At 46.6% G+C, this 22,554-nt stretch overlaps 1 protein-coding gene across 3 annotated transcripts in view; it reads right to left on the bottom strand.

The window, feature by feature from the left end:
* KDM5B (lysine demethylase 5B) overlaps positions 1 to 22,554 on the bottom strand; it is a 1,291,824-nt gene that overhangs the window by 1,129,918 nt on the left and 139,352 nt on the right. For all 3 annotated transcript variants that reach the window (XM_069633695.1, XM_069633694.1, XM_069633693.1), the window contains exon 3: positions 3,863 to 3,985. In XM_069633695.1, the coding sequence (XP_069489796.1) occupies positions 3,863 to 3,985 (123 nt within the window). The remainder of the gene's footprint in view (positions 1 to 3,862; positions 3,986 to 22,554) is intronic.

The following is a 22,554-nucleotide window of genomic DNA, read 5'->3' as shown; positions in this document are numbered from 1 at the left end:
GGCGCTGTCGGGACAAGCTGAGGTAACCGAGTGTCCAACCGCTCCAACAGCTTCTGTAATGTGTTCAACACCTCCAGGGACAGAACAGCCTGGGGATTCAGTAAGGAAGAGGTAACTGGAATGGCACTTCCACTAAAGAGCGACCCCGAACCAGTTGGTTGTAGTCCCAGATCTGTTGGATGTGCGACCGGATCACGGTCATCCTCCACTGACGAGATGGAGAAAGCCGCTTCTGGTTGCAGCAAGGCTTCAGGTGGAATCGGGTCAAAAACCTCCGGTTGCCATCCCACCGACGGGGCCACCGTCGACGATGACATCTTTCCTATAGGCTCTGTTTGACCTGACGAAATAGCCGTCGGAAGAGCCGTCGCCGAAGACAAAGCAGGCGTCGACGACCGGACCGTCGATGAAGTCTGTGGAGCAGGGCCTTCAGGCGTTCCCGCCGTTTTTGGCCTCGACTTGTGGGACGAGGACTCTCGACTCGAGGTAGACTCATGGCGGTCTCCTGAGGAGGATTTCGATGGGTCTTCTCTCCTTTTTAGATGAGGATGAAGAAGACAAAGCCTTATGTGAAGAGGAGGACTTCGCAGGATGTTTCTCCGAGGGGCGTTTTTCAGATGAGCGCGATTTCTTCGCCGGAGGCTCCGCCGACCCTGATCGAGGGGGGACAGGAGACTTGGATCTCGAGGCTGTAGAGCCTACCTCCGATGCCGGGTATGCCCCCGCTCCGTCATTGAGCCAAGTAACCAGGCGTCTGTTGCGGTCTTTTAGGGTCTTCTGTGAGAAGCCTTGACAGATCTCACACGTGTCCGCCGTATGAGGGTGAAATCAGTAAATACAGTCCATATGGCCGTCTCCTTCATATACCTTAAGACCGCATGTAGCACACGGACAAAATAACGCCTTTCCAGACATACTTCGAAAAGAAACAGTCGAAGCAGAAGAACGCACAACCTAATAAAATAGTAGATACTCGAGGTAATCCCACTACTTTGGTAGACGGGTGAAATCTGAGGGAGCCGTGGGGGCGGGGCTACTTATACCTCTACGTCCTAATGGCGCAGGCGGCCCAAAACGACAGATAGGACACAGAAGTGTCGAAATTTTCCTATGGAAAAGGTCTATATAATTTATCGTGGATTCCCAGCCTGACGGGGAATATTCTAAGCACGTGAATCCAGGAAAGATCCAATGCTGGAGAAGTATATCTTTTATGTCCAAGGTAACCATGTAATCCCCTAGTTTCAGTAGTGGTACGACGACCTGAAACATCGTCATCCTGAATTTTTGGGGCTTGACGTACGTGTTTGAAGGGCGCAGGTCCACCACTGGGTGCATTGTTCAATCTTTCTTTGTAACAAGGGAGTACATTGAATAGATACCTGGATTCTCTTCCAGAAATGGCACCAGTTCGATTGCATTTCTTCTTGCAGAATCTTGAAATGTTTGGAGGACATTTTTCTTACTCTAGGTGAATGGTGTTTAGGAGCACCAGGGGCCATGGGTTACTGCGCCCTGTTATCGGTGCACTAGCAGCCAGTTGGTGGAAACTTGTATGAAGGCCCGTGCTAGTGGTGCCTATTGTGTGTATCCAGCAAGAATTTGTTACTAGTTTCCACTCATTCGGCGCGTGTGCTGTTTGTTTAAACTGGGTTTTACCCAATTGTTTGGCATCTGAAAAATGCAGTTCCACAAAGCTTGGGATTTCAATTATTTCCAATCTTTTATCGTTTTTAATTTCATCAATTGATGATATAGCAGGTAGTGCCGACACGTGTTTCGACCAAACAGGTCTTTTTCTAGGCTGGTAGGTAATATAGATTGTCCTAGGTCCTGCTTGTTGCAGGCAGGTCAGTAAGTACTGGATAGTTGGATTGGCGAGGGCTTGGTCCGCCCAATTACATAGTTGTCAGAGGTCAATACCTCTCGTGTTGCATGGATTGCTGCCTCCAGGCATACCGCTGGTATTGAGGTATTGAGGTATTGACCTGAAGGACGGATCAGTTTCCCCATAACAAAATAAGCAAATGGTCTCCACTCCTCTGTACAAAGTAAGGACAGGTACAAAAGCAAAAGGTTTGGAGGTCCGTAGAACTATGCAGGGAAATTTGCCAAAAGAAATCTTTTGCAACATGAGCAAGCCCACGAGAGAGCGGGTCAGTCAATGGACATTTCCGAAGGCTCCAAACAGCTGTATCTTCGAGAAGGCAATGAGACTAGTTGATTCCACTACTCCAAGGACTGAAGCACGGCTCAGGGTCTTCGGAGATTACGTAGTCAGGGCTTCACCGGGCAAGACGCAGGAAGGGATGCCGCGCTTATTCAAGAGTCTTCTTTGGATCTTCATTCAGCTGTTCTGCTATAAGGGATTCTTGGCTAAAACGTGTATCTGAAGAAATGGTGCTGGAGGAGTCTCATCATCCAAAATCCAGGCTTGAGGCAAGTCCAAGCTCACCAATTGCAAGGATCTGCACCAAACAGCCAGTAGTTGTCAATTCAGGGACAATACTGGCTTCACTACACCTATACTCTCTGGCACCATGGATCTGGAGTGGGATCAGACCGTTCTCACTAGCCCGCAAACGCTTCAACTTTCCTCAGCAAGTACATGACCCAAGATATTTCCTGACCTGGCAAGGCAGGAAGGTTGTCAAAGAAAAAGTGAACATCTCGTGGCACCCAATTTAGTAGCCATGTGCAGTAAACGCAAATGTGCACACTAAAAATATACATTTTTTTCAAAAAAAGTAAAATTTTATATATATATACACACACACACACAATCTGCTGCTACCAGCTTGTTTAAGCACATATAGAAATAACCAAAAATCGCAAGTGTAAAAAGCTAGGGTGATACAAAGGTATCCTTGTTGCACTCATTGCAAGATGCAGCATGCAATGTTAAAAAGTAACAAAAGTATAGAGGTCCAAAAGGAAACCTAGTTTTCCAGTACAGATTGATCAGTCTTTCAGATTGTTTCCCCATAACAAATGAGCAAAAGGGAAGTGAAGCTGAAGGCTTTACTTCCTTTTAAATAAAAAAACAGGTTCAAAAATCGAGCAAAAAGAAAGGGGGTCCATTAAAACTAAGGAGTGAAAGTTTCAAAAATACAAATCTTTCCTAATAGATAGCGGTCAGAGGAAACAGGGCAAGTACCACAAGTAATTGACATTTTGAGAAGATGGTACTAAAAATGCACCAGGAAAAAGGTACAAAAATCCCTTGCTCCAGCAGTACACATCACTAAAGTAACTGGATTACTTAAAGCAAAATTAAAGACCTAGTGTCCCTGCAGCCCTCCACTGAAGATGCTACAATGCAAAATAAAAGGTGAAACACGAAGGGGAACATTCCCTGCACTGAACCACAAACAAAATGAGAACTCCAGTCAGGCAAGAGTCTCACGCACCCCAAAAATGAACAAGGATCCAGACAAAAAGCAGACCTACTGGGGACTGCAGTGAGGTCCAAGGCGAAATTTGTAAAAAGAATAAATACATCCCTAACAGACGGAAATATTCTTGGTAGCCTTTTAACTGCCACTAATTTGAATTGTTGTAGAATAACTGCTCATGAAGGAAACGTCTTGCACAAAGGCTTTCAGCACAGTAACTAAACCATTCCTTGATAACAGCAGATTAGGAGTGCCAAAGCTCTCGTAACCATGAGCATGCATCAGCTTTCTACATTACACTGAGTGCACATACACCTCAACTCCTTGGCCCAACCAAAACTGATCTGCTCCTTACACAAAGACTCCACGGTGCAAATCTCTCCCCCTCCACCTCCCCCAGCCCCGACTCCATACGTACTTCCATAGTGTTGCTCTTGGACTGGGCCTGCAATAGATCTCAATCTTACCCGATTCAATTGATACAAATCCAAGATCTTTCTCTCGACGTGTGGAATTTTCAGTGTGCATCCCTGTAGCTCCCAAAACTTTGCAATTTGGTCAAGGAAGTTTAGTTTCACTCTTGTTTGAGCCTGAAAGAAAACAAGAGCCTGTTATCTTTATGATTTGACCTTACATAAACAAATATTACAATTGCAGTATCAGATGTGGTGCCATCCATTGCTGCCGGGTACATTGCCATCAGAACTTGAGTGCAAGTTTGGAGGCACTGAAAGGGGCCAGACTGAGCAGCCAGTGTCCTTCTCGTACGTTCCTGTCCCATTTCGTCCATGGAGTAGCGTCTTTGTATATTTGCATTGCGCTACCTGGCCCATGGGCATCTGGGCGCATATCTTGAAAGTACATAGATTACAGATATGACATTTCTCAGCTGTACAGTGGTTACAAATAAGTATACAAAGTATCGTAATAGTAAGTTGCAGAAGTGTGCTAAAGAAACTCAAAAGAAAATGTTAAGAGGATAGTGGAAGCAATGAGAATAATTAAGAAACGTGTAGCAGATGAGAAGGAAAGGAAGACCCGACATACAAAAGGTGGGGCAATGAGGTCAGGAGAGGGTCTAATGTGCATTATGTGCGAGAAGCAGCTAGGTCCTGCTCAAGGAGCCATTTCTTGACCTTATGCTTGAATGAGTGGAAGGAAGGCTCAATTCTCAGTGTATTTGGGAGTGTGTTCCTGGGAAACTGGACCCCCCTACTTTTTGCAGCTTAAATCTAGGTATGCACACAGAGTGAACTTGGGTAGATCTCAGAACGAGTAGATATGTGAGCAGAAAAGCTATTAGCTAGGTACTCAGGGGCGCGGTTAGCCTGGCACTTGTAAGTGTAAGGGTTTTGAGAGATATTCTTTGGGCAACATTGAGCCACTGGAGGCTCTGTCTAGTGTCGGATATGTGTAATTTCCTAGTAAGGTTGAGGGAAGCCCTGATGGCATTGTTCTAAGTTACTTGTAGTTTGCGGATGTTCCTTTACGGCAATGCTCTCTACCTGGGAACCAGTCAGTCAATTTTAGACATGAGGGTTCTGGCAAGAATGATGCAGTTCATAGCAGTGAGAAAGGGTCTTCATGCTGTTATAAGTTTGCAAGTATATGCTGCAGTGGAGGCCACCGCATTGGTTGGTCTAGTAAGTGATAAGGTGGAATCAAGATAGATACCAAGAGTTTTTGTGTCTTTGGTCACCTTAATGGTGTTCCCGTTAATAGTGAATGCCTTAAAGGCTGGGTCCAATTTGTTAAGCCTAAAGTGCGAACCTAGGATAAGCAACTCAGTCTTTTCCTTGTTCAAGCAGAGCCCATGGTGAGCCATCCAGGCCTGTATGACAGTCTAGACATTGTTGAGAGCTTTTGAGTTGGTCACGCAGTCACCAGTGATAGGGATGAGTATCTGGGTGTCATCCACATAATTAGTGTAGGTGACACCCAGAGAATCAAGAAAATTAAAGTGTGGCTTCGTGAACATGTTATACAGAGTGGGGGAAACAAGACCCTTGCGGAACCCCACACTGTACTGTGAGGGTTCAGCTGAAGTGGTAGGGGAGAAGACCCTCATAGTTCTATTTGCCAGGAAGGATCTGATCCAGGAGGTGGCTTTGAGAAGTAGGCAGCAATTTTGAGGTGATAGAAGAGAATTTGGTGGTCGACCAAATCAAAAGCTGCGGAGAGGTCGAGTAGGAGTAGAAGGGCCAGCTTGCCTGTATCTTTAAGTCCTCAATTTGTGTATTTAAGTCGATAAGGGCAGTTTCTGCTCCGTGTCTAGGTCGGAAGCCAGATTGTCAAAGACCAAGGAGATAGTTAGATTCTAGATAAGCCTGTATTTGAAGACAGCTGCACGGTCCAAGATTTTCAATAAAAAGGGCACAGTGGTGATGGGTCTGTAATTGGAAGGGTTCTTAGGATCGAGAGTGGGGTTTTTTTTTATTAGAGGGATGACCCATGTGTCCTTAAGGTTGTCTGGGACAATCCCAGATTTGAATGAGGCATTAATGAATGAGGTAATGAAAGGGGCTAGATTGTGTGTAGCCTCTTTAATGAGCAGAGCCGGGCAGGCGTCACCTGGACAATTAGAAGGTTTAATCTTTGATGATATTTTCCACTTCCCAGATAGACCATGGTGAAAAGTTGAATGGTTTGAAGGAGTGTGCCGGTAAAGAGCGGTTATTGGCGGAGGAGTTAGACGTGGGGTCTAGAGGTAGGCTACATTTTTTGGTGTTGATTTTCTCAAGGAGCGCTTTTTGGATATTAGAACACCATGTGGTGTCAGTGTTACAACTTGCCAGTGGCGGCTATCGGAGATTAAAGTTCTTTAAGGATCTTGAAGAGCTCTTTAGTGTTAGATTCGGCCTGCTGAGTGCGCTTGTTGTAAATCCCTTTTTTTCTAGGAATATAGCATCGTTGTCAGTGGATGATGCAGTGATCAAAGTCTTTATTAGTGTCTGTTGGACGGCCTTTCCAGTGTGCCTCTGCATTTCTTTTGGCTTGGCGTAGATCCCTTAGTTGTGGAGTAAACCACGAGTTGGTGTGCACAGGGTTTTGATTTCCGTGGTTTGAGTGGGACTATAGCGTTTAGTGCTTTCAGTATAGTTTGGCTGTAAAGGTCTACTAAGACTAGGGTCAGAGCAAGATGTTGAAGCATTGTTAAGAAGGGGAATGATGAGTGGGTGCAGTTTCTCTTTGGAAATGTCCTTATTCTGGGTGTGATTAAAAGGTGCATTGTCACAGCATATTCTTGATGTATGACAAGAGGGAGGTTCACACACAAGCTCATAAATACAGTGTCTCTTAAAATGGACTAGCTTGCATGGAGGGTTACTTTTAACAGCACACCTCAATTTTGATTGCGGGGGGAGCGCCTGTTGTCCTAGAGTGTACACTGCACTATGTTCAGGTTTTCAAGATATGTCCAAACCCAGGAAAAAGATTGGAGGGAAACTTTGTCCACTGTGGGCGAAATCTGTAGTTATCAAATGAAAACATGACGGGCTGTCTCAATAGCATCAATTTTAATAACTAGACGCATGTGCCCTCTCTGCGCTTAGACTGGGGCAGATAACTACACAACTTTAAAACACTGAGATGTTAAAGCTGCTCATTAAAGGGCACTAAAAATACTGGATTTTACACAAGGAAATGGAACAAAATGGCACGCAATCCAACTGGAGCACAGACATCTGCACAAGATCAAAGTATTTTGCTGAAGTAGGGAAGCTGAGATTAAGATCCAGATATTACACGAGGACATCATGCCCAGGAGTGACTTGAAAGAGCATACCATGGCTGTTACGTTGTCGTGGGACCAAGAGGTTGGTTGAAGCATTGATATTCTGTCCGCTGAAGGCCGTACCTTGGGTATGCTGGTGTTGAGCTCCGCTCCCAAGAAGAGCACTGTGTTGTCGAGTGTTGGACAGGATTCGTCTTAGTTTATTGAGAAACGTAGACCCCTCAGTAGGTTCATTGTTTGTGTCACAGCCGAGGTTGCAAGTTTGAATGAGCTTGTCCTTATTAACCAGTCGTCCAGGTATGGATAAACCTCCATTCCTGTTCGTCTGAGCCTTGCTGCCACTGGTGCCAGACACTTGGTGAAGACTCTGTGCTGACTTTAGTCCGAATGGAAGAACACGGAATTGAAAATGTAACTCCCCTATTGCAAATCTGAGGACATTACTGTGGGCAGGATGAATGGGAGAATATGCAAAAAGGCATCTTCTAAGTCCAGGGTGGCTAGGAAATCATGTTTGTTCAACCATGGGACGTCATTCTGTAAGGATGTCATCTTGAATTTGATGCGCTTGATAAGTTTGTTTAGCGCTCTTAAATCTAATAAATCTGTCTCCACTTAACGCTTTTTGCTCACAAGGAAAAACCGGGAGTAGAAGCCTCTTCCAATTTGATCTGGAACCAGTTCTAAAGCTGCTTTTTGAAGCAACTTTACAAGTTTCCGACATACGTTTCAGGAGATATACCTTACGTGGGATAGGAGCAAGGGATGGGGGTTGATCCAGGTATTCGATAGTGTGGCCCTCACGAATCACTTGCAACACCGACTTTTCCGATGTTATTGCCCACCAGCATTGGTAATAGCAGCTTACTCTCCCCACCACCCCCAGCCCCACCCTACCGGGGTGTTACTGGGGGGCGGGGGTGTATAGGGGAAAAGGAGTTGTCAATTTTATTTGCTTGGTGTTTTGGTCTGGTTAGAGCCACGTCTCCCTCTTTGGCTGTACCTGGCTGTTGACTGATGGTATCTTGTCTTGAAAGGTGTTGCCCTGTGTCTTGACTGTGGGATGGGCGGTTAAAACCTTTGTACTTGGACGATGATCCTCGAAAGCACTCCTTGTCCTTATGTTTAAGGGAACCGATTCCTTGGGCTGTATCAGTGTCCGTTTCTATTCCCTCAAGATGGTGATCAAGCGTTTTCCCCAAAGAGATCTTGTCCATCAAAAGGCATATCCAATATTTGAGCTTGGACCTCTGGCCTGAAGTTTGTTGCTTTCATCCAAGCTGGTCTTCTCAGGATGGTACCATGGGTCATTTACCGAAAGCCGGATACTGCTACGTCCACCGCTGTGTCAATCATATGATCGGATGTAGCCTCACCGTCCGATATGATTGCCCTAGCCTCCTCCTGTAATTCCGCTGGAAAGTATCTGGATAAACTTAGCCATGCGAAGCCATAGCTCACGTTCCAGTTGCACGGGCATGGCCAGAGCGTTGGCTGCCCTAATGGTAAGGGATGCAGACGAGGACTCTTTTCTGGCCATAGCCTCCAATTTACAGCCTTCAGGTGGGGTTGATAACAGGGAATGATGGGTTAGCCAATTTCTTTCTGGTTGCCACGGATTACGGAATCTGGCTTAGTATGCCCTCTTAAGCATAGTGATGCTGTGTCCGGGGCTTTGTATTTCTTATATGGCCGCAAGACGAGTGTAGGTGTGGACAGAGGTGTAGACAAGATCTGTGCTCCCGAGTCCCATATGGTGTCTACAATAGGGATAGTGGTGATTGTTTTCCTACGCTTATCCCCAGGTTCATATAAAAACAGACTTTTCTTCTGTTGTAACTTGAAAAGATCTGCTGCCTTGCCGATAATTGTATGGAAAGATACCAAATCCTCAGGTAGTGAAGTATCTCCTGGAGAAACCACCTTCCTGGGTTTCTCGAAGAAGTCATCCCACTCGCTTTGTGTGTCCGGTTCATGAGTAATTTCTCCCTCTTCAGGGTCTGAAAATTCTCTGAACAGGTCCCCCTCCTGCCAGTGTGAAACCAAAGCAGTCGATGCTACAATTGTAGGATCCCTTGTAGGCAAGCGTGGTCTTGGCGAAGACCTTGGTGGGGAGACTCTTGGTGAAGCACTACGTTTCCTGCGAGGAGGTTCGGGTGAACTTAGCCTTTTATGAGATTTGCTCTCGGGAGGACAGCTTCTAGGCGCGATATGAGGCAATCTGTCCCTCCGAGGGGACCTGGCATCTGTCAGAGTAGAAGACAGATTCCTCTGTCTCCAACACCTGTTGAATGAGTTAATAATCATTTGCATTGACTCCATGAGTGTTGGGTCGTATGGGTCCATGGGCTGCTGCGTAGTGGGGTGCCAGGGCGGACTATTCTGCTTAGGAGTGAGTGTAGGTTGTTCGCGTACGAATTCAGTGTCTGAAAAGTCTTCCTGTAAAATGAGGTGAGGCAGCTCTGTCTTCTCTCTTAAGGGAGAGAAGTGCACTCCCATCGGTTCCTCGTGGACCTGTAGGGTGTAGGGAATCGTGCCCATTGGTTTATCTTTGCTGCCCTCATTGGACAGTGCAACTGGGATGTCCGTGGACATTGTTTTTGGCTCATTTTTCTCAGTCGACGTGGGTGTTGATAGCTTAGTCAATGGTTTAGTCGATGCTGGTTGCTTCATTGACGATTCTGTCAACGAGTGATTATCCCTTGGCGCCGTCAACGAGAGCTTCGTGGATGATGATTTACTTAGAGGACTTGCACGTCGATGACAAGGTTTGAATAGTTGGACGTTTTCGGCTTTGTTGACGGCTTGGAAACCTCTCAGATGGTTTCATAGATGGGACAGGTGCTGTCTTGACAGAAACTTCAAGATTGTCCTTTTGACCTCAGGTGTAGCAAAAGTCTCCTGCGCCTGTCCTGTAAGGTTTTGTTGGTGAAGGTCTTGCAAATGTCGCATTTGTGGAGGTCATGAGAGTAGAGGCAGTAAATACAGTGCTCATGAGGGTCCCTCATATAAACAGGTTTCTTCTTACACCTGGTGCAGTCCCTGAACAGGCAAGGCTTTTTGGCAGTTGGTTCTTCAACCATGGTGTGCAGTGAAGTTTCACTTGACGAAAACATGTTCAATGTGTGTTTTCTGAGCCCAGAAACACACAATCAGTGTTTGATCAGGAAATCAAGATGGAATATATTTTGAAAAATAGTTTCAAAAACAGCTAACAGTAGAAAAACGAAAAGCTCACAGAGCTGAGGATTCCCTCTGTTAAACTGCAGTGAAAAATCTGAAGATGGCTGCCTGGGGCGGAGCTTAAGCCCTGCCACCTCATTGGTTAGGGCCATAGAAGAACAACATGAGGTGGAAGGACTACACAATTGAATTGCTAATTTGCCATAATGGACCATCTACATTAATTTTCTATGGAGATATATATAAAATTTAATTTTTCAATAATTATTTAAATCACTGAGGACTCCCGTCTGACGAACAGGAAATACTCAAGCATCTGAATATATGAAAGATCCAAAGCAGGAGAAGGAATAAACTGATCCTTGACCCAGATGGGCTATTTTTTTTTTAATACAATATTTATTGGAAAGTGGAGACTTGCAGCATGTTAAGAATTGGTAGTGTGCATAAATACCCAAATGCCAAAGTGAAAGGGATCATGACATACCAGAGCGGTTACAGAGTTGAAAAGCAGTCCACAGTAGATGCAAGCAGCGACATAGGGATAGTGGTTGGGGTTGATACATCGAAACAAGTCTTGTAATCCAGACCCATTTACAAAGGTCAATTCCAACACAACTTGACACCTCCTCAGAGTAATTACTGTATTCATTCAGTTTCAAAAACACACTCAAAGTTGAGGAAGAAGCAGTGTGCCTATGATCAGACAGTTTTGATCACAAGAGGAAGCTGGGATTCCAACAATGCCAACTTCACTGCAAAGATGCATCATCGCGATCCTCGTGCTTTTCTATAATGTCAGATTTAATATAGACTCTTATTCAGTGGGCCAGTTTATTTGTTGACAATATAAGCTTTGAAGAATAAGGAAACTAGAGCATATTCAGCCGAACGATGTGTTCATGATCAAACACATTTTGGTCAAGTAATGGAAACTCATTTGTATAGCACCTTTATCCCATTGGTATGGCAAAGCGCTGTAGGTGAAAACCCTCTGAGGACCGTAGTCCAATGATAGGGAAAATGTACAGGATTCTAAAATGCATGCGAGTATTCAAGTTAAAGCGAAGTTGGGCAGGAGTGGCCAGTTCCCTACTAACTACCCACAGCGAAATGCCAAGTGGATGGGTGCTTTGAAGTTGACAAGAGTATGCAAGGGTAGTACTTAATATTTTATTTTATTGAGCATTTGTAAGGCGCTTTATACAACAGAACAAGTTATTTACCACTGTTAACATTCTTTTGATTGGATGTTCCTCCCACGTATTCCTCATCTTTTGATAGACTCTCAAAGTCTATCAAAAGATGAGGAAAAAAAAGTTTTGTTTTGGGGAGGGAGTCATTTTCAGATTTAAGATTGGTTATGGATTGAATATAGGACGGCTTTCCCAAATCCTCCTCCTTGGCAAGATGATGAATCCAGACTTTAATGCTTTGTACATGTGTTAACAGTAGAGCAAGTGGCTGCCGCGCAATGGTCCTTTACAGGCACCCCTCTTTGCAGAGCAGGTGGTCACCATGCCCCTTGTGGAATGAGCTCTCAGGCATACAGAGGATCCTTTGCTGGCACTGTAGCATTCTGTAATAGCAAGAATTATCCATCTGAACAAAGTTTCTTTTGTAAAGGGAAGCCCCAGTTTGTGTCCAGTGTACCCAATGAAAAGCTTGTCATGCAGTCGTATTTTCGACATCCATGAGCTATAAAAGCCCAAAGCCCTTCTGGGCTCAAGCCCATGTAGTCTTTCCTCTTCCTTGCTAGGATGAGGATTAACTATAGGTAGAACACTTTTCTCGGTATGTAAAAATCTGATGAGATGTTTTTTTGCAAAAAGCTTTAACCCCAAGGAAAACCTTGTCTTTGTGAAAAATAGTAAATGGTGGCTTACTATATAAGGCCTGCATGTAACTAACAGAATGGTTTTAAATGTTAGTAGCCCTAAAGGGCATGAATATAGTGGCTCAAAGGGAGCACACATTAGAAATTTTAACACACGATTGAGATGCCAAACCGGCATGTGAAAAGGTGTAGGAGGGAACAGGTTAGTGAGCCCTTTAAGGAATTGAACGATTAACAGCACCTTGAAATAAGATCCCTCTTCAGATGTGTGCTTGAAGATTGAGAGCGCTGCCAAATAACCTTTTAGCACATTCTTTTTCCCCAGGACCAGCTACAGAATTGGCTCCAACGGCAGCGGTACAAGGACTTAGTTGCTGGCCTTCTGGCCGAAAGCAAGATCTCCATTATGTCATCCAGGAGGTCCCAAATCCTTATATCTCAACCTCTCAAACCATGCGTGAAAGTGTAGTGTCTTGATCTATGGATGGAGAACCCCGAACAGCCTCTCACAAGAGAAGGTCCTCTCTTTGTGGAAAACACATTGGAGGGCAGATGTCCAGAAAGTCCTCCTGGCCCAATGCGGAGCAATTAGGATCATGGGTTTCCCGAACTCGCTCAACCTCCTGATCACATGAGGAATGACAGGGACTGGAGGAAACTAGTGGAAACTCCCAGTCCACTGTAAAAAGGTCTCCTTGTCTCGGGAGGATAGCTCGGGGGCAACGTGCTCGCCTTGGCAGCAAGACGACAGAGCAACACAGGTTTGTTCCCCAGGTCCACGCTTCCAAACCTCTGGGTATTAAACGCATTATAAATAACCTAAATTTCCCTGCAGCAGAACAGTTTGCAATTCTGGTTGACACTGGTCATGAACAAATCCACTTGAGGGGTTCCCAAAAGGTGAAGATCTCTTTAGGAATTCCTGAGCTAGTTCCCAGACCAGAGCTGTATCGCTTCTCTGCACAATGGTAGTGAACCTATGCATCCTCTTGTTTAGGTAGCCACTGTGTTGTCCATCATCAGGACATTCTTTCCCCGTACAGAGGGCAGAAAGGCCTTGAGGGCAAGTCTGATCGCTCTCTGCTCTAAAAGATTGATGCATAGTTTGGACTCTGATGGAAACCAACAATTGCCAATTGTCAGATCCTTGGCATGGGCTCCCCACCCCTTGAGTAAGGCGTCCGTTAACTACCGTTCTCTCCGGCCATGGTTGCCAAAAAGGTTCTCCTTCAGAATATTTTTCTTGCAGGCTCACCACAGGATATCCTGTGCTACCCTGCTCGGAACCTGAAGGTCTGATATCTTGCCCGAGAACTGAGACCAGTGTCCTCAGAGACCATTAAGGGATCTCGATCTCATTCTCAAGCGAGCCTCTGGCACCAGATAACTGCTGAGCAACCTCAAAATGTCGAAGGCCAGAAGACGCTGGGCACTCTGGAATTTGGTGACCATCTGAAGAATGCTTTGAACCCTCACTTCGGTTGACGAGACTTCTACCAAGGAAGCATCCAGGAGCGCTTCGATAAATTGCTGTCTTTGAGATGGTGTCATGTGGGACTTTTGAAATTGAGAGAGAAGCCCTGTCTGTGGAGAGAGTGACAGGTTATGTTTAGATGTTCCAGGGCCTGTTTGGGAGAACAAGCCCTGCTGAGCCGGTGGTGCAGGTAGGGGTAGACATGGAACCCGCCCCCCCCCTTTTCCTCTCCTGAGACTCGCTGCCACAACCGCCATCAACTTGGTGAAAACCCTTGGGGACGGAGGTCAGCCCAAATGGCAGAACTCAAAACTGATCAGCAGTACCACCAATGGCAAACCTCAGGTACTGCACTTGGGATGGATTGGCACACAAAAGTAAGCATCCTAAAGGTCCAAGGACACCATCCAATCATGGAGCTGAGGGCCTTAAGGATCTGAGAAAGGTTGACCATCTTCAACTTGCCCTCCGTGAGGAACTTGTTTAAGCATCTCAAGTCCAAGATGAGTCTCCATCCTCCGTCCTTGGATATTAGGAATTAGGGAGAGTACCACCCTTTGTTACTCTGTCACAAGATCTATAGCACCTTACTCTAGCAGGATCAAGATTTCCTGCAAAAGGAACAGATCTGGAACTTTGAACGAGTGTCTCTGGTGGATGATAAAGGCCTTTTAAAAAGGGAAGGCAAGTAACTCTTGGCTACTGTTTCCAACGCCCATGCATCTGGATTAATACCTCACCATTCTTTCAGATGCCGCGAGAGTCTGCCTCCCACTGGGGTCTTATGGGCCAAGGCTCCAGAGTTTGAGGCGGCTGTAGCAGGGGCAGATGGTAGGGTAGCCGTTGCTTGGGCAGACTTTGCACCTCTCCTTTGTCCAGCACGAGGGAATCATCTTTGGCCCCTCTGACCTGGAAGTCCTCTCGCTCTTCCAACAGGAGTAGAAGCGAAAGGGACCTACCACTCCAAGATCCACTGGGGTGAGATGGCTGTGGTTGTCAGATAGCGGCACCAGGGAATTTGGCTGCCGCCTTAGAGGTCTGCAGCTTCTCCAGGCTTTCATCGCCCTTACTGCCAAACAGCTGAGTGCCGTCAAAGGGCATGTTGAGGAGCCTCGACTGCACGTCCGGTGGAAAACCAGATTTAGACAACACAAACCTGCGTATTACAGTGCTTGCCGCCATGGCTCTGCCGATGCCATCAGCAGAGTCCAGTCCTGATTGAAGAACTCAGACATAGGCTCCTTACTGCAGCTCTGACAACTACAGTTTGGGCACCTGTTGGACCTTAATTGGATCTGCAAATGAGGAAAGGGGACCTATGCAGTAATACATGGAGCAAAGAAAAATGTGTCTGATGAGTTGTGTTTTTTGCAAATTTGAGGGGCTCGGGGGGGGGGAAATAAATGGAGTTTATTTTTTATCATGCAAGGTTTCCTTGTGTAACATCCTGCCTGCTGCCCGCCGAGTCCACTACAGAGGCCACTGCCACATGAGGCCTTTTCAGAGTGTGCATGAAAGTTACACACTGCAGTCACCAGCAGCTGCCTGCTCCCTGCCATTGGCCACCTGGAATATTTATTGACCTATGGTGGATCGGTAGGCTTTTAGCCAGACAATCCCTCCTCCCAAGAGCCACTTTCTAAGGCCCAGTCTGTTCCCCTGTGTTGCCTGGGGCCTCCTACACTTGCAGGCACATATGGAGGCTGAGGAAAATTCCATATCCCAACACTCAGTAAGCAATGGACCCATCCCAACACTTCTTGAAAAGCAAGTTCCCTTAACTCCCCACATTTACCCTTTCCATCACAACAGGACTGTTAGACCCCTCACTTCAGCTCATCTAACAAATGCTTTTCCTACTTACTGTATGTGCTTCACCTTGCCCTGCTTGAAAATGGATTTTAGTTGTGCCCAGTTACTGCATGTGTCCCCCCCACCCCCACACCCAAGTACGTGCTTCAGTCTGGTAAGTGTCTTTCCCCCTCCACTTCAGCCAACCATGTCGCTCCCTAGCTCTCCTATCCAAACTGCTTCACTACCTCCTATCCTTCTCCATACTGGCCTCCAACCCAGGCCTTCCTATTGCCGACACTCATGTCATATCTTCTGTCAGAGAGACGATCACTGACATACTCTTCTTCGTTAACGCACCTGACCTATGGACTCGCTACATGGTCTGGTTTCTCTCTCCAATCACCTCTTTCCCCCCCCCCCATTAATGGCGGCACTCTGTGAGGTCTTCCTTGACCGCCTTGCCATTTCCAGAGTCCTCATTAATGTTTCTCTCAACAGAAACATCATGGTTCAGGGTCCACAACTCAAACTTCTCTTCGACAGGCTTCTCCCTAGCCTCTCTAAACTCACCTCTCCCTCTGTGCCTTCCTCCTCCCCTTCACTGGCTCCCTTGCCTTCCCGCACTGGGCCGGCTCCCTTGTCAGCCTCGGCTCCTCTGCAATCCTCCACTATCCCCTTGCCACCCTCTGGGGGACCACTGTCCCATGTGCCCGCACCCACCAACCCCAACATGGCAAGCTGCTCCACATTGCCACTCAACACCTGCTCTGTCGTCAAACACTCGTCCGACATCTGCAACCTCCTCGAACTCATGGATCTTGATGTGCTCGCCATCACCGAGATCTGGTTCAAGGATTGCTCCATCACAAGTTTTCACACTCCTGAAGGTTAAAAAATCCTCTCTGCCCCCAGGCCCAAAACGACAGGTGGGAGAGTGGCGCTCATCTACCCAGAATGGATACCTGTGTCATCCCCATTCACGCCTACTCCTACGAGTGCCTAGTTTGCAGACTCTCACTTTCCCCTAAATCTTCTCACTATGGCCACCTATCTGCCACCAGGCCAGTCCACTCTCTTCCTCTCTGAATGGACTGACCTGGCTACCTCCCTACTCCTCTACACTCTGGATGGGTGATCGCAACATTCAACTGGACTTTCTTCAGTCTTTGCAACTCGTGCACCCTTTCTATCCTGCCCTCTGGCCCCATACACACTGCACCACACCTTGGATACCCTCATCTCTACTAACATCCCTCTCTATCCCTCTCACTACCTCCCTCTGTTGGACTGACCATTCTCTTCTATGAACACACCTGAAGCTCTCCTCTTGCAGCAATACATTCGGCACAGCCACTTGGCTTCAAAGTCACCAGACCCATGAAAAAGGTGACAGTGGCTACCTTTGCCGCTTCTTACTCTCCACCACCCACCCCTTCGGCCGACTCTCACCCCGACATCACTCCTTTCTTGGGCATACCCTGTTTTTTTTGCTCTTTAAGGGGAGTGATATTTGTCTTACTGGCCTATGAACAGAGTGGGTTTTAAATGCAGTGGGAAGAAAAGACATGGTCATGCTTGCTCGCTCAATGGCCCCAATATGGACACAGACGGAAATATTTTACAGTGATCCATGGTTTGTGAGAAAAGTGTTCGGTGGCCAATTTTACAGTGCTGACTATTGTTATCTTATTATGGAACACTTAACACCAAAATGACCGGGGGGGGGTGGGTGGCTCTGTCATGCCCGAGTGTACCCTTTTATGTTCACACATTAGAAGACTCAGGTTGGTCTATTCTGTAAGGGATATTTTTGTCAAGATTTTTTATTTTTGGTTAGGATTCGCCCTCTTGTGAGGTACCTGGGATTTCTTTAAAACTGCTTCAAAGATTAAAGAATTTTTATTATCCATTTCTCTATCCACAGGGTATAAAAAAGAAAACATATGTTTTTCTGTTGGATATTATGCTCGTTTGTCTTAAGACATAGTATCGGGTGATCTCAGGGTTTTTAAATTATGTTTTCCCCCCCATGTCTTTTCTATACTGGTCTTTAATTGTTTTTCCAGAATCCAGTTAGAGATTTGGAAGGTTCCCATCTTGTTTTAGAGAATCAGACCCAAAACCCACCAAGTTACAAGCAAATTTTCTACTTGTCTGGGGTGTTTTGGTAAAAAAAAAAAAAGGCCACAAAAAAAAAACGTCTACTGGTTTTGGTGGCACTATCAAGTAGAGGCCACAATTATCAGGGCTGGGCAGACACTCAGGATATGATGTGTCAAAAAAGGTCACCGACAAAAGTGGATTTAGACAGGAGATCCCACCCAGTTGTGGGGGTCCCCAAAAGATTCAGTCATGTGGTCAGGAAGGGTAGGTTGGCGACTTCCTGAGGGAGCATGAAAGAGTTGTCATGCTCTGGAATCTTCTGTGCTCAAGTCAGGATCCCGTTGAGCCGGCTCGTGAGCGATACCGACCCGTGCTTGATTTGGACTCAAACGGTAGTTTCATGAGAGCAGAGAGAACCACAATGAGACTATACCGGAGCAAACCTTTTCTCTGGGGGAAATGTCAGAGAAAGTGCTTAACCAATCTGTCAGTAAACAGAGGAGTAGCAGGGCGCCGTCTGGTGAATCTGGAAATAGCAGCCAAATGTACTTTGAGTGAAGACAACGCCAGGCCCCCCCCTGCGCCAGATGCAACAGGTATGGGAGAACCTGGGCCGGCAAAACTTCCCAATGGCCGCACGTCCAGTTGCTGCTCGCACCAGGCACAGAATCTCACCCATTTTCTACTGCAAGAGATATTAGTGCAAGGCGCCCTTGCCACCTCCAGGATCCGACAACACTCTTGTGAGATACCTAGATGACTGAACTCGGGCGTGGTCAGGAGCCATGCAGCTAGGCTAGAGATGCCGGATCGTGATGCCACACTCTCCAGTCGTCCTGCAACAGCAGATCCTTCTCTAAACCCAGAATCCGCCGCTCTTCCACAGTGAGATGAAGGAGATCTGAGACCCACGTCTGTATGGGCCAGAATGAGGCGACCAAGATCACTTTGCACAGGTTCCATAGAAAAAAAGCTAGGCTAAAGTTACAGGTTTCCCAACCCGATGACGTGAAAGATACACAGCATATGAATCCATGAAACATCCAATGCTCAAGAATATCCCTTAGGTCATCTTGAACAAATTGTACCGAGGTCTAGCCCAACCGAGGTATTCCACCACCTTAGAAATTAGGCGACGGTATGACGAGTCGGTGTGCTCCCCAGGTTCTGGCCTACCCAACTCCAATTCAGGAGCGCCATCAATGCCACTGGCATTATGTAGAGTATCACAAAAATGCTCCATTTCGCTGTCTTCCGATATAAGGCACTCGGGCACATTTGAGGGTTCCAAAGTCAAGCCCAACAGGGGCATCCTCTCATCTGACCTTTCTTCCTCTTCGAAGATGTAAGAAAGTGATTTGGAATACTCCTTTATTGGCAAAGGAGTGAAAGATTTCTCAGGAGCACTCCCAGGTGTTACAGGCTTCGAAGGTGGTTTTGATTTAGCCTTCTTAGTAGTTTCCTCATGACCTGGAGGCTGAGCTGAAACGACCGGTACTTTTGGCATCGCAGGTTTCAGCGTCGATGTAAATGGCCCGATGGCTTGGATAATGACGAACCCCCTCAAAAATGTTGGCTTTGTGGGTTCTGCAGGCTTTAACAGCAATCGCGAACATTTATCAAGTGGTTTTTACTCTTTGGAGTCCTCGAGGGTTCTCGATGAGTATCCTTTCGAACACCCGAGATCGAGAGTGCGCAAGTGTCGAGACCACTCTCTGAGCTTACCCTGCTTTTCAAATATTTTGAGCATTTCTAAACCGAATGCTTCCCACACCGTGGATGTTGCCCGTTTGGTGGGGCACTTTACTCACGACCAATAGTGCCTCCTTCTCGATCGCTTCGCCGAGGACGAAGAATGGCGTGAGCCACTATGGGACCTCCATCGTTTTTTCATCTCTCTTGCATCAAGGAGAACGATCTCTCGACTCGGCGGTTGAGGAAAGATAGGGTTTGGTCTTACAAGGCTTGGACAACATTCCTACCAGTAACTTCCCTTTTCATTCTTGCAGGCCTTTTCCTGTCATAGCCTTACATTTTGAGCAGGAATCGGTGTCATGGCCTTCCACCCGCCCCCCCACACCCCCACCCCGAAGGACCACCGGCAAGAACGATGTGGATCAGTGATCGACATTTTCAAGTCACACTCCTTTTACTTCATAAAACCAATGTGAGGAGTCGGAGGAGAGGACGGAGACATCTTAACAAGGATTTAACAGCTGATAGGGAGATTCCTTCTTGAATTGCCCAGTACCAGAGCTACATTGCCTCTCTGCACAGTGGTAGTGATCCTACGCCTCCTCTTTTGTTGAGGTAATGCATGGCCACTGTGTTGTCGGTCATTATCAAGGCATTCTTTCCCCGTACAGAAGGCAGGAAGGCCTTCAGCACTGAGTCTGATTGCTCTCAGCTCCAAAAGGTTGATGTGCAGTTTGGACTCCGATGGAGACCAACCACTGCTGACTGTCAGACCGTTGGCATGGGCTCCCCACCTCGTGAGTGAGGCGTCCGTCACTACTGTAATCTCCGCTCATGGTTGCTAAAGTGTTCAACCTTCGGAACATTGCCCATGCAGGCCCACCACAGAAGATCCTGTGAGACACTGGTCGAACCCGATAACTGGGACCATTGTGTTTTTCGAGCCCATTGAAGGGATCCCATTCTCAGGCGGGCCTCTGGAACCAGAAAAACGCAGGATGCCATGCGGTCAAGCAACCGCAACAAAGCGAAGGCTGGAAGATTCTGTGCAGTTTGAAATTCGGTAATCTGAAGAATGTCTTGAGCCCTCGCCTTGGGTGGCGAGCTCGTTCCCAAGTACAACTCCTATGTAGTGGAGCTGCTTCTTGAAATCTGTGACTTCTTGAAATTGAGGGAGAAGCTCAATCTGTGAAGGGAGTGGCAGGTGGCAGATGATCCAGGGCTTGTTTGGGAGAACGCTCCCTGATCAGGCAATCGTCCAGAAAGGGGTAGACATGAATCCCCCCCACTCGAGATTCGCCGCCACTACCTCCATCAGTTTGGTGAAGACCCTCAGGCAGAGGTCAACCACGAATGGCATTCTCGAAACTGATAGTGCAAGCCACCAACAGCGAACCCAGGTATTTTCTGTGCTTGAGATGGACTGGCACATGAACAAAAACATCCTGAAAGTCCAATGACACCAACCAATCCTGTAACAGGAGGGCCTGAAGGATCTAAGAAAGTGTGACATATCTTGAATTTGTCCTTTTTCGAAACTGCATAGTCAAAATAACTAGCAGAAAAACAGAAATGAGGCCAACTGCGCTGTGCGTGCTACTTATACCGCCTGATGACATCACCCTCGATGGAGGCCCCCAAGGGACATTAACTCGACACCATCGACCCAGGGCGCCCTCTGGCGAAAGTTTTCCGAAGCAGCACAGGATTATCAAAGATGAGTAATACATTGGAGGACACAATCCATTCGCAATAATGGCTTTAAGGAATGTCAGGCCAAATTCAACACATAATGCCTTTTAATGAGTAGCCAACGTAATTGGTTTTGTGTTGCAGTTGTCAGAGTGGTCTGTTCCATGTTGCTTTGAGGCTGTGATGATTGTTCAGTGTGATCTGGTCGTCAAGCAGGTTGACGAGATTAAATATTGGGTTGCTGACTTCTTCCGGTTCCTCTACTAAATTTCATTCTCTATGATGGACATATCGTGTGTTGTGATATATGGAGTGAGGGCGTGAATTCCGTTCTTCCTTTTCGCCATTTGTTCATTTTCTGTGTGGTTCTGGTAGGTTGTTGGCGAGTCTTGAGACGTTGGTAGCATTGAATTGTTCAGGTGGGTTGTCAGTTGCGAGGTACAGTGCAAGGTATAGAGAGTTTTTTCTTCTCCTGATGTTTGTTATGTTGCCCACCATCTTTGTGGGAGTCTATTCTGCATTTGTGGTTATGTCCAGTGGATGAGGGAAGTGGTGTGGTTGTACTTGGTTTATTCCAGGTCGTTTTTCTTTGGCGTCAGTGTTCTGCATCATTGTGGTCCTTAGCTGCAAGATGGTTTTGAAGTTTGAGTTTAGGTTACAGGGGCAGTAACCTACGTGCAGCTGTGTAGCGTTGGGATTGCGGTGGTTCGTGGCTTCTTTGCGTTGCAATTATGGCTAGAACGGTGTAATCCAGGCAGTCTTGGGGCTTGATATGTGGGTGGTAATTTTAAGGGGGTCAGAGCTGCCGGCAGGGGAGTCTACATTTAGTTTGTCTTGGGTTGGAGTGAGGGGAACCAAAGGCTTGATGGGATCCAGGGTAACGGTAGGGGTGTCTTGGTGCGTCTCTCTGGAGGGGTGACAGTTGTGAGAATAGTTCTAGTGTTCCAAATTCCTGGGTGGTGGACCCAAAGTGGAGAGGGGTTTGAGTTTCTAGGGATAGCAAGGAGCGTAACTTACTCAGTGGTCTGTTGGTTTGGGGCAGGAGAGAGGGCCTGAGCTTCAAATTAGCAGGAGATTGGGGTCCACATGCAATCAGTAATCTTCTCCGATTAGCTGGTAGTTGGTCTGGTGTCAGAGTACAGCAGTGAGGGAGCCTCACCAAACGTATGATTTTCCCGCGGTAGTTGGAGAAGGCCTCGGTTTCAAAATATAGCAATCAATGCAAAAAATACCTAGTTCCGAGTGTCCTGATAGGGGAAGAAAGGCCTACTTTTCAAATTTAGCAACCAATGAAAAATAAAATGTGGGAAAATACTTAGTTGTATTCCCGCCGGTGTCCAGAAAACAACCAAGGCAAAATGAAACACGAACAGAATTGGTCCTCAGACACAGGTTTTTAATTATAGCTGCAGCCAACTTCACATGGTTGTACAATTTCATGTGAAGCAACCACCTGCCCTTTTTATCTCCTTCTGCTCTGCCCCATTCAGAACGAGAGCATGTATACATTTTTACAGTTAGTGTAGTCTTTTACAAAGGTCTTGGACCATGGCTAAATCTACACTCCGGCCAGGTTGTCAACTCACTCTTGCAGCAGTTCCTCGGCTATATAACATGCTAAACTTGTTCTGTAAGCACAAGTGAG

This window comes from Ambystoma mexicanum, chromosome 13, assembly GCF_040938575.1.
Source record: "Ambystoma mexicanum isolate Mex_15411 chromosome 13, UKY_AmexF1_1, whole genome shotgun sequence".
In the NCBI taxonomy this organism is placed as follows: Eukaryota; Metazoa; Chordata; class Amphibia; order Caudata; family Ambystomatidae; genus Ambystoma; species Ambystoma mexicanum.
This window is presented reverse-complemented; position numbering and strand designations above follow the sequence as displayed.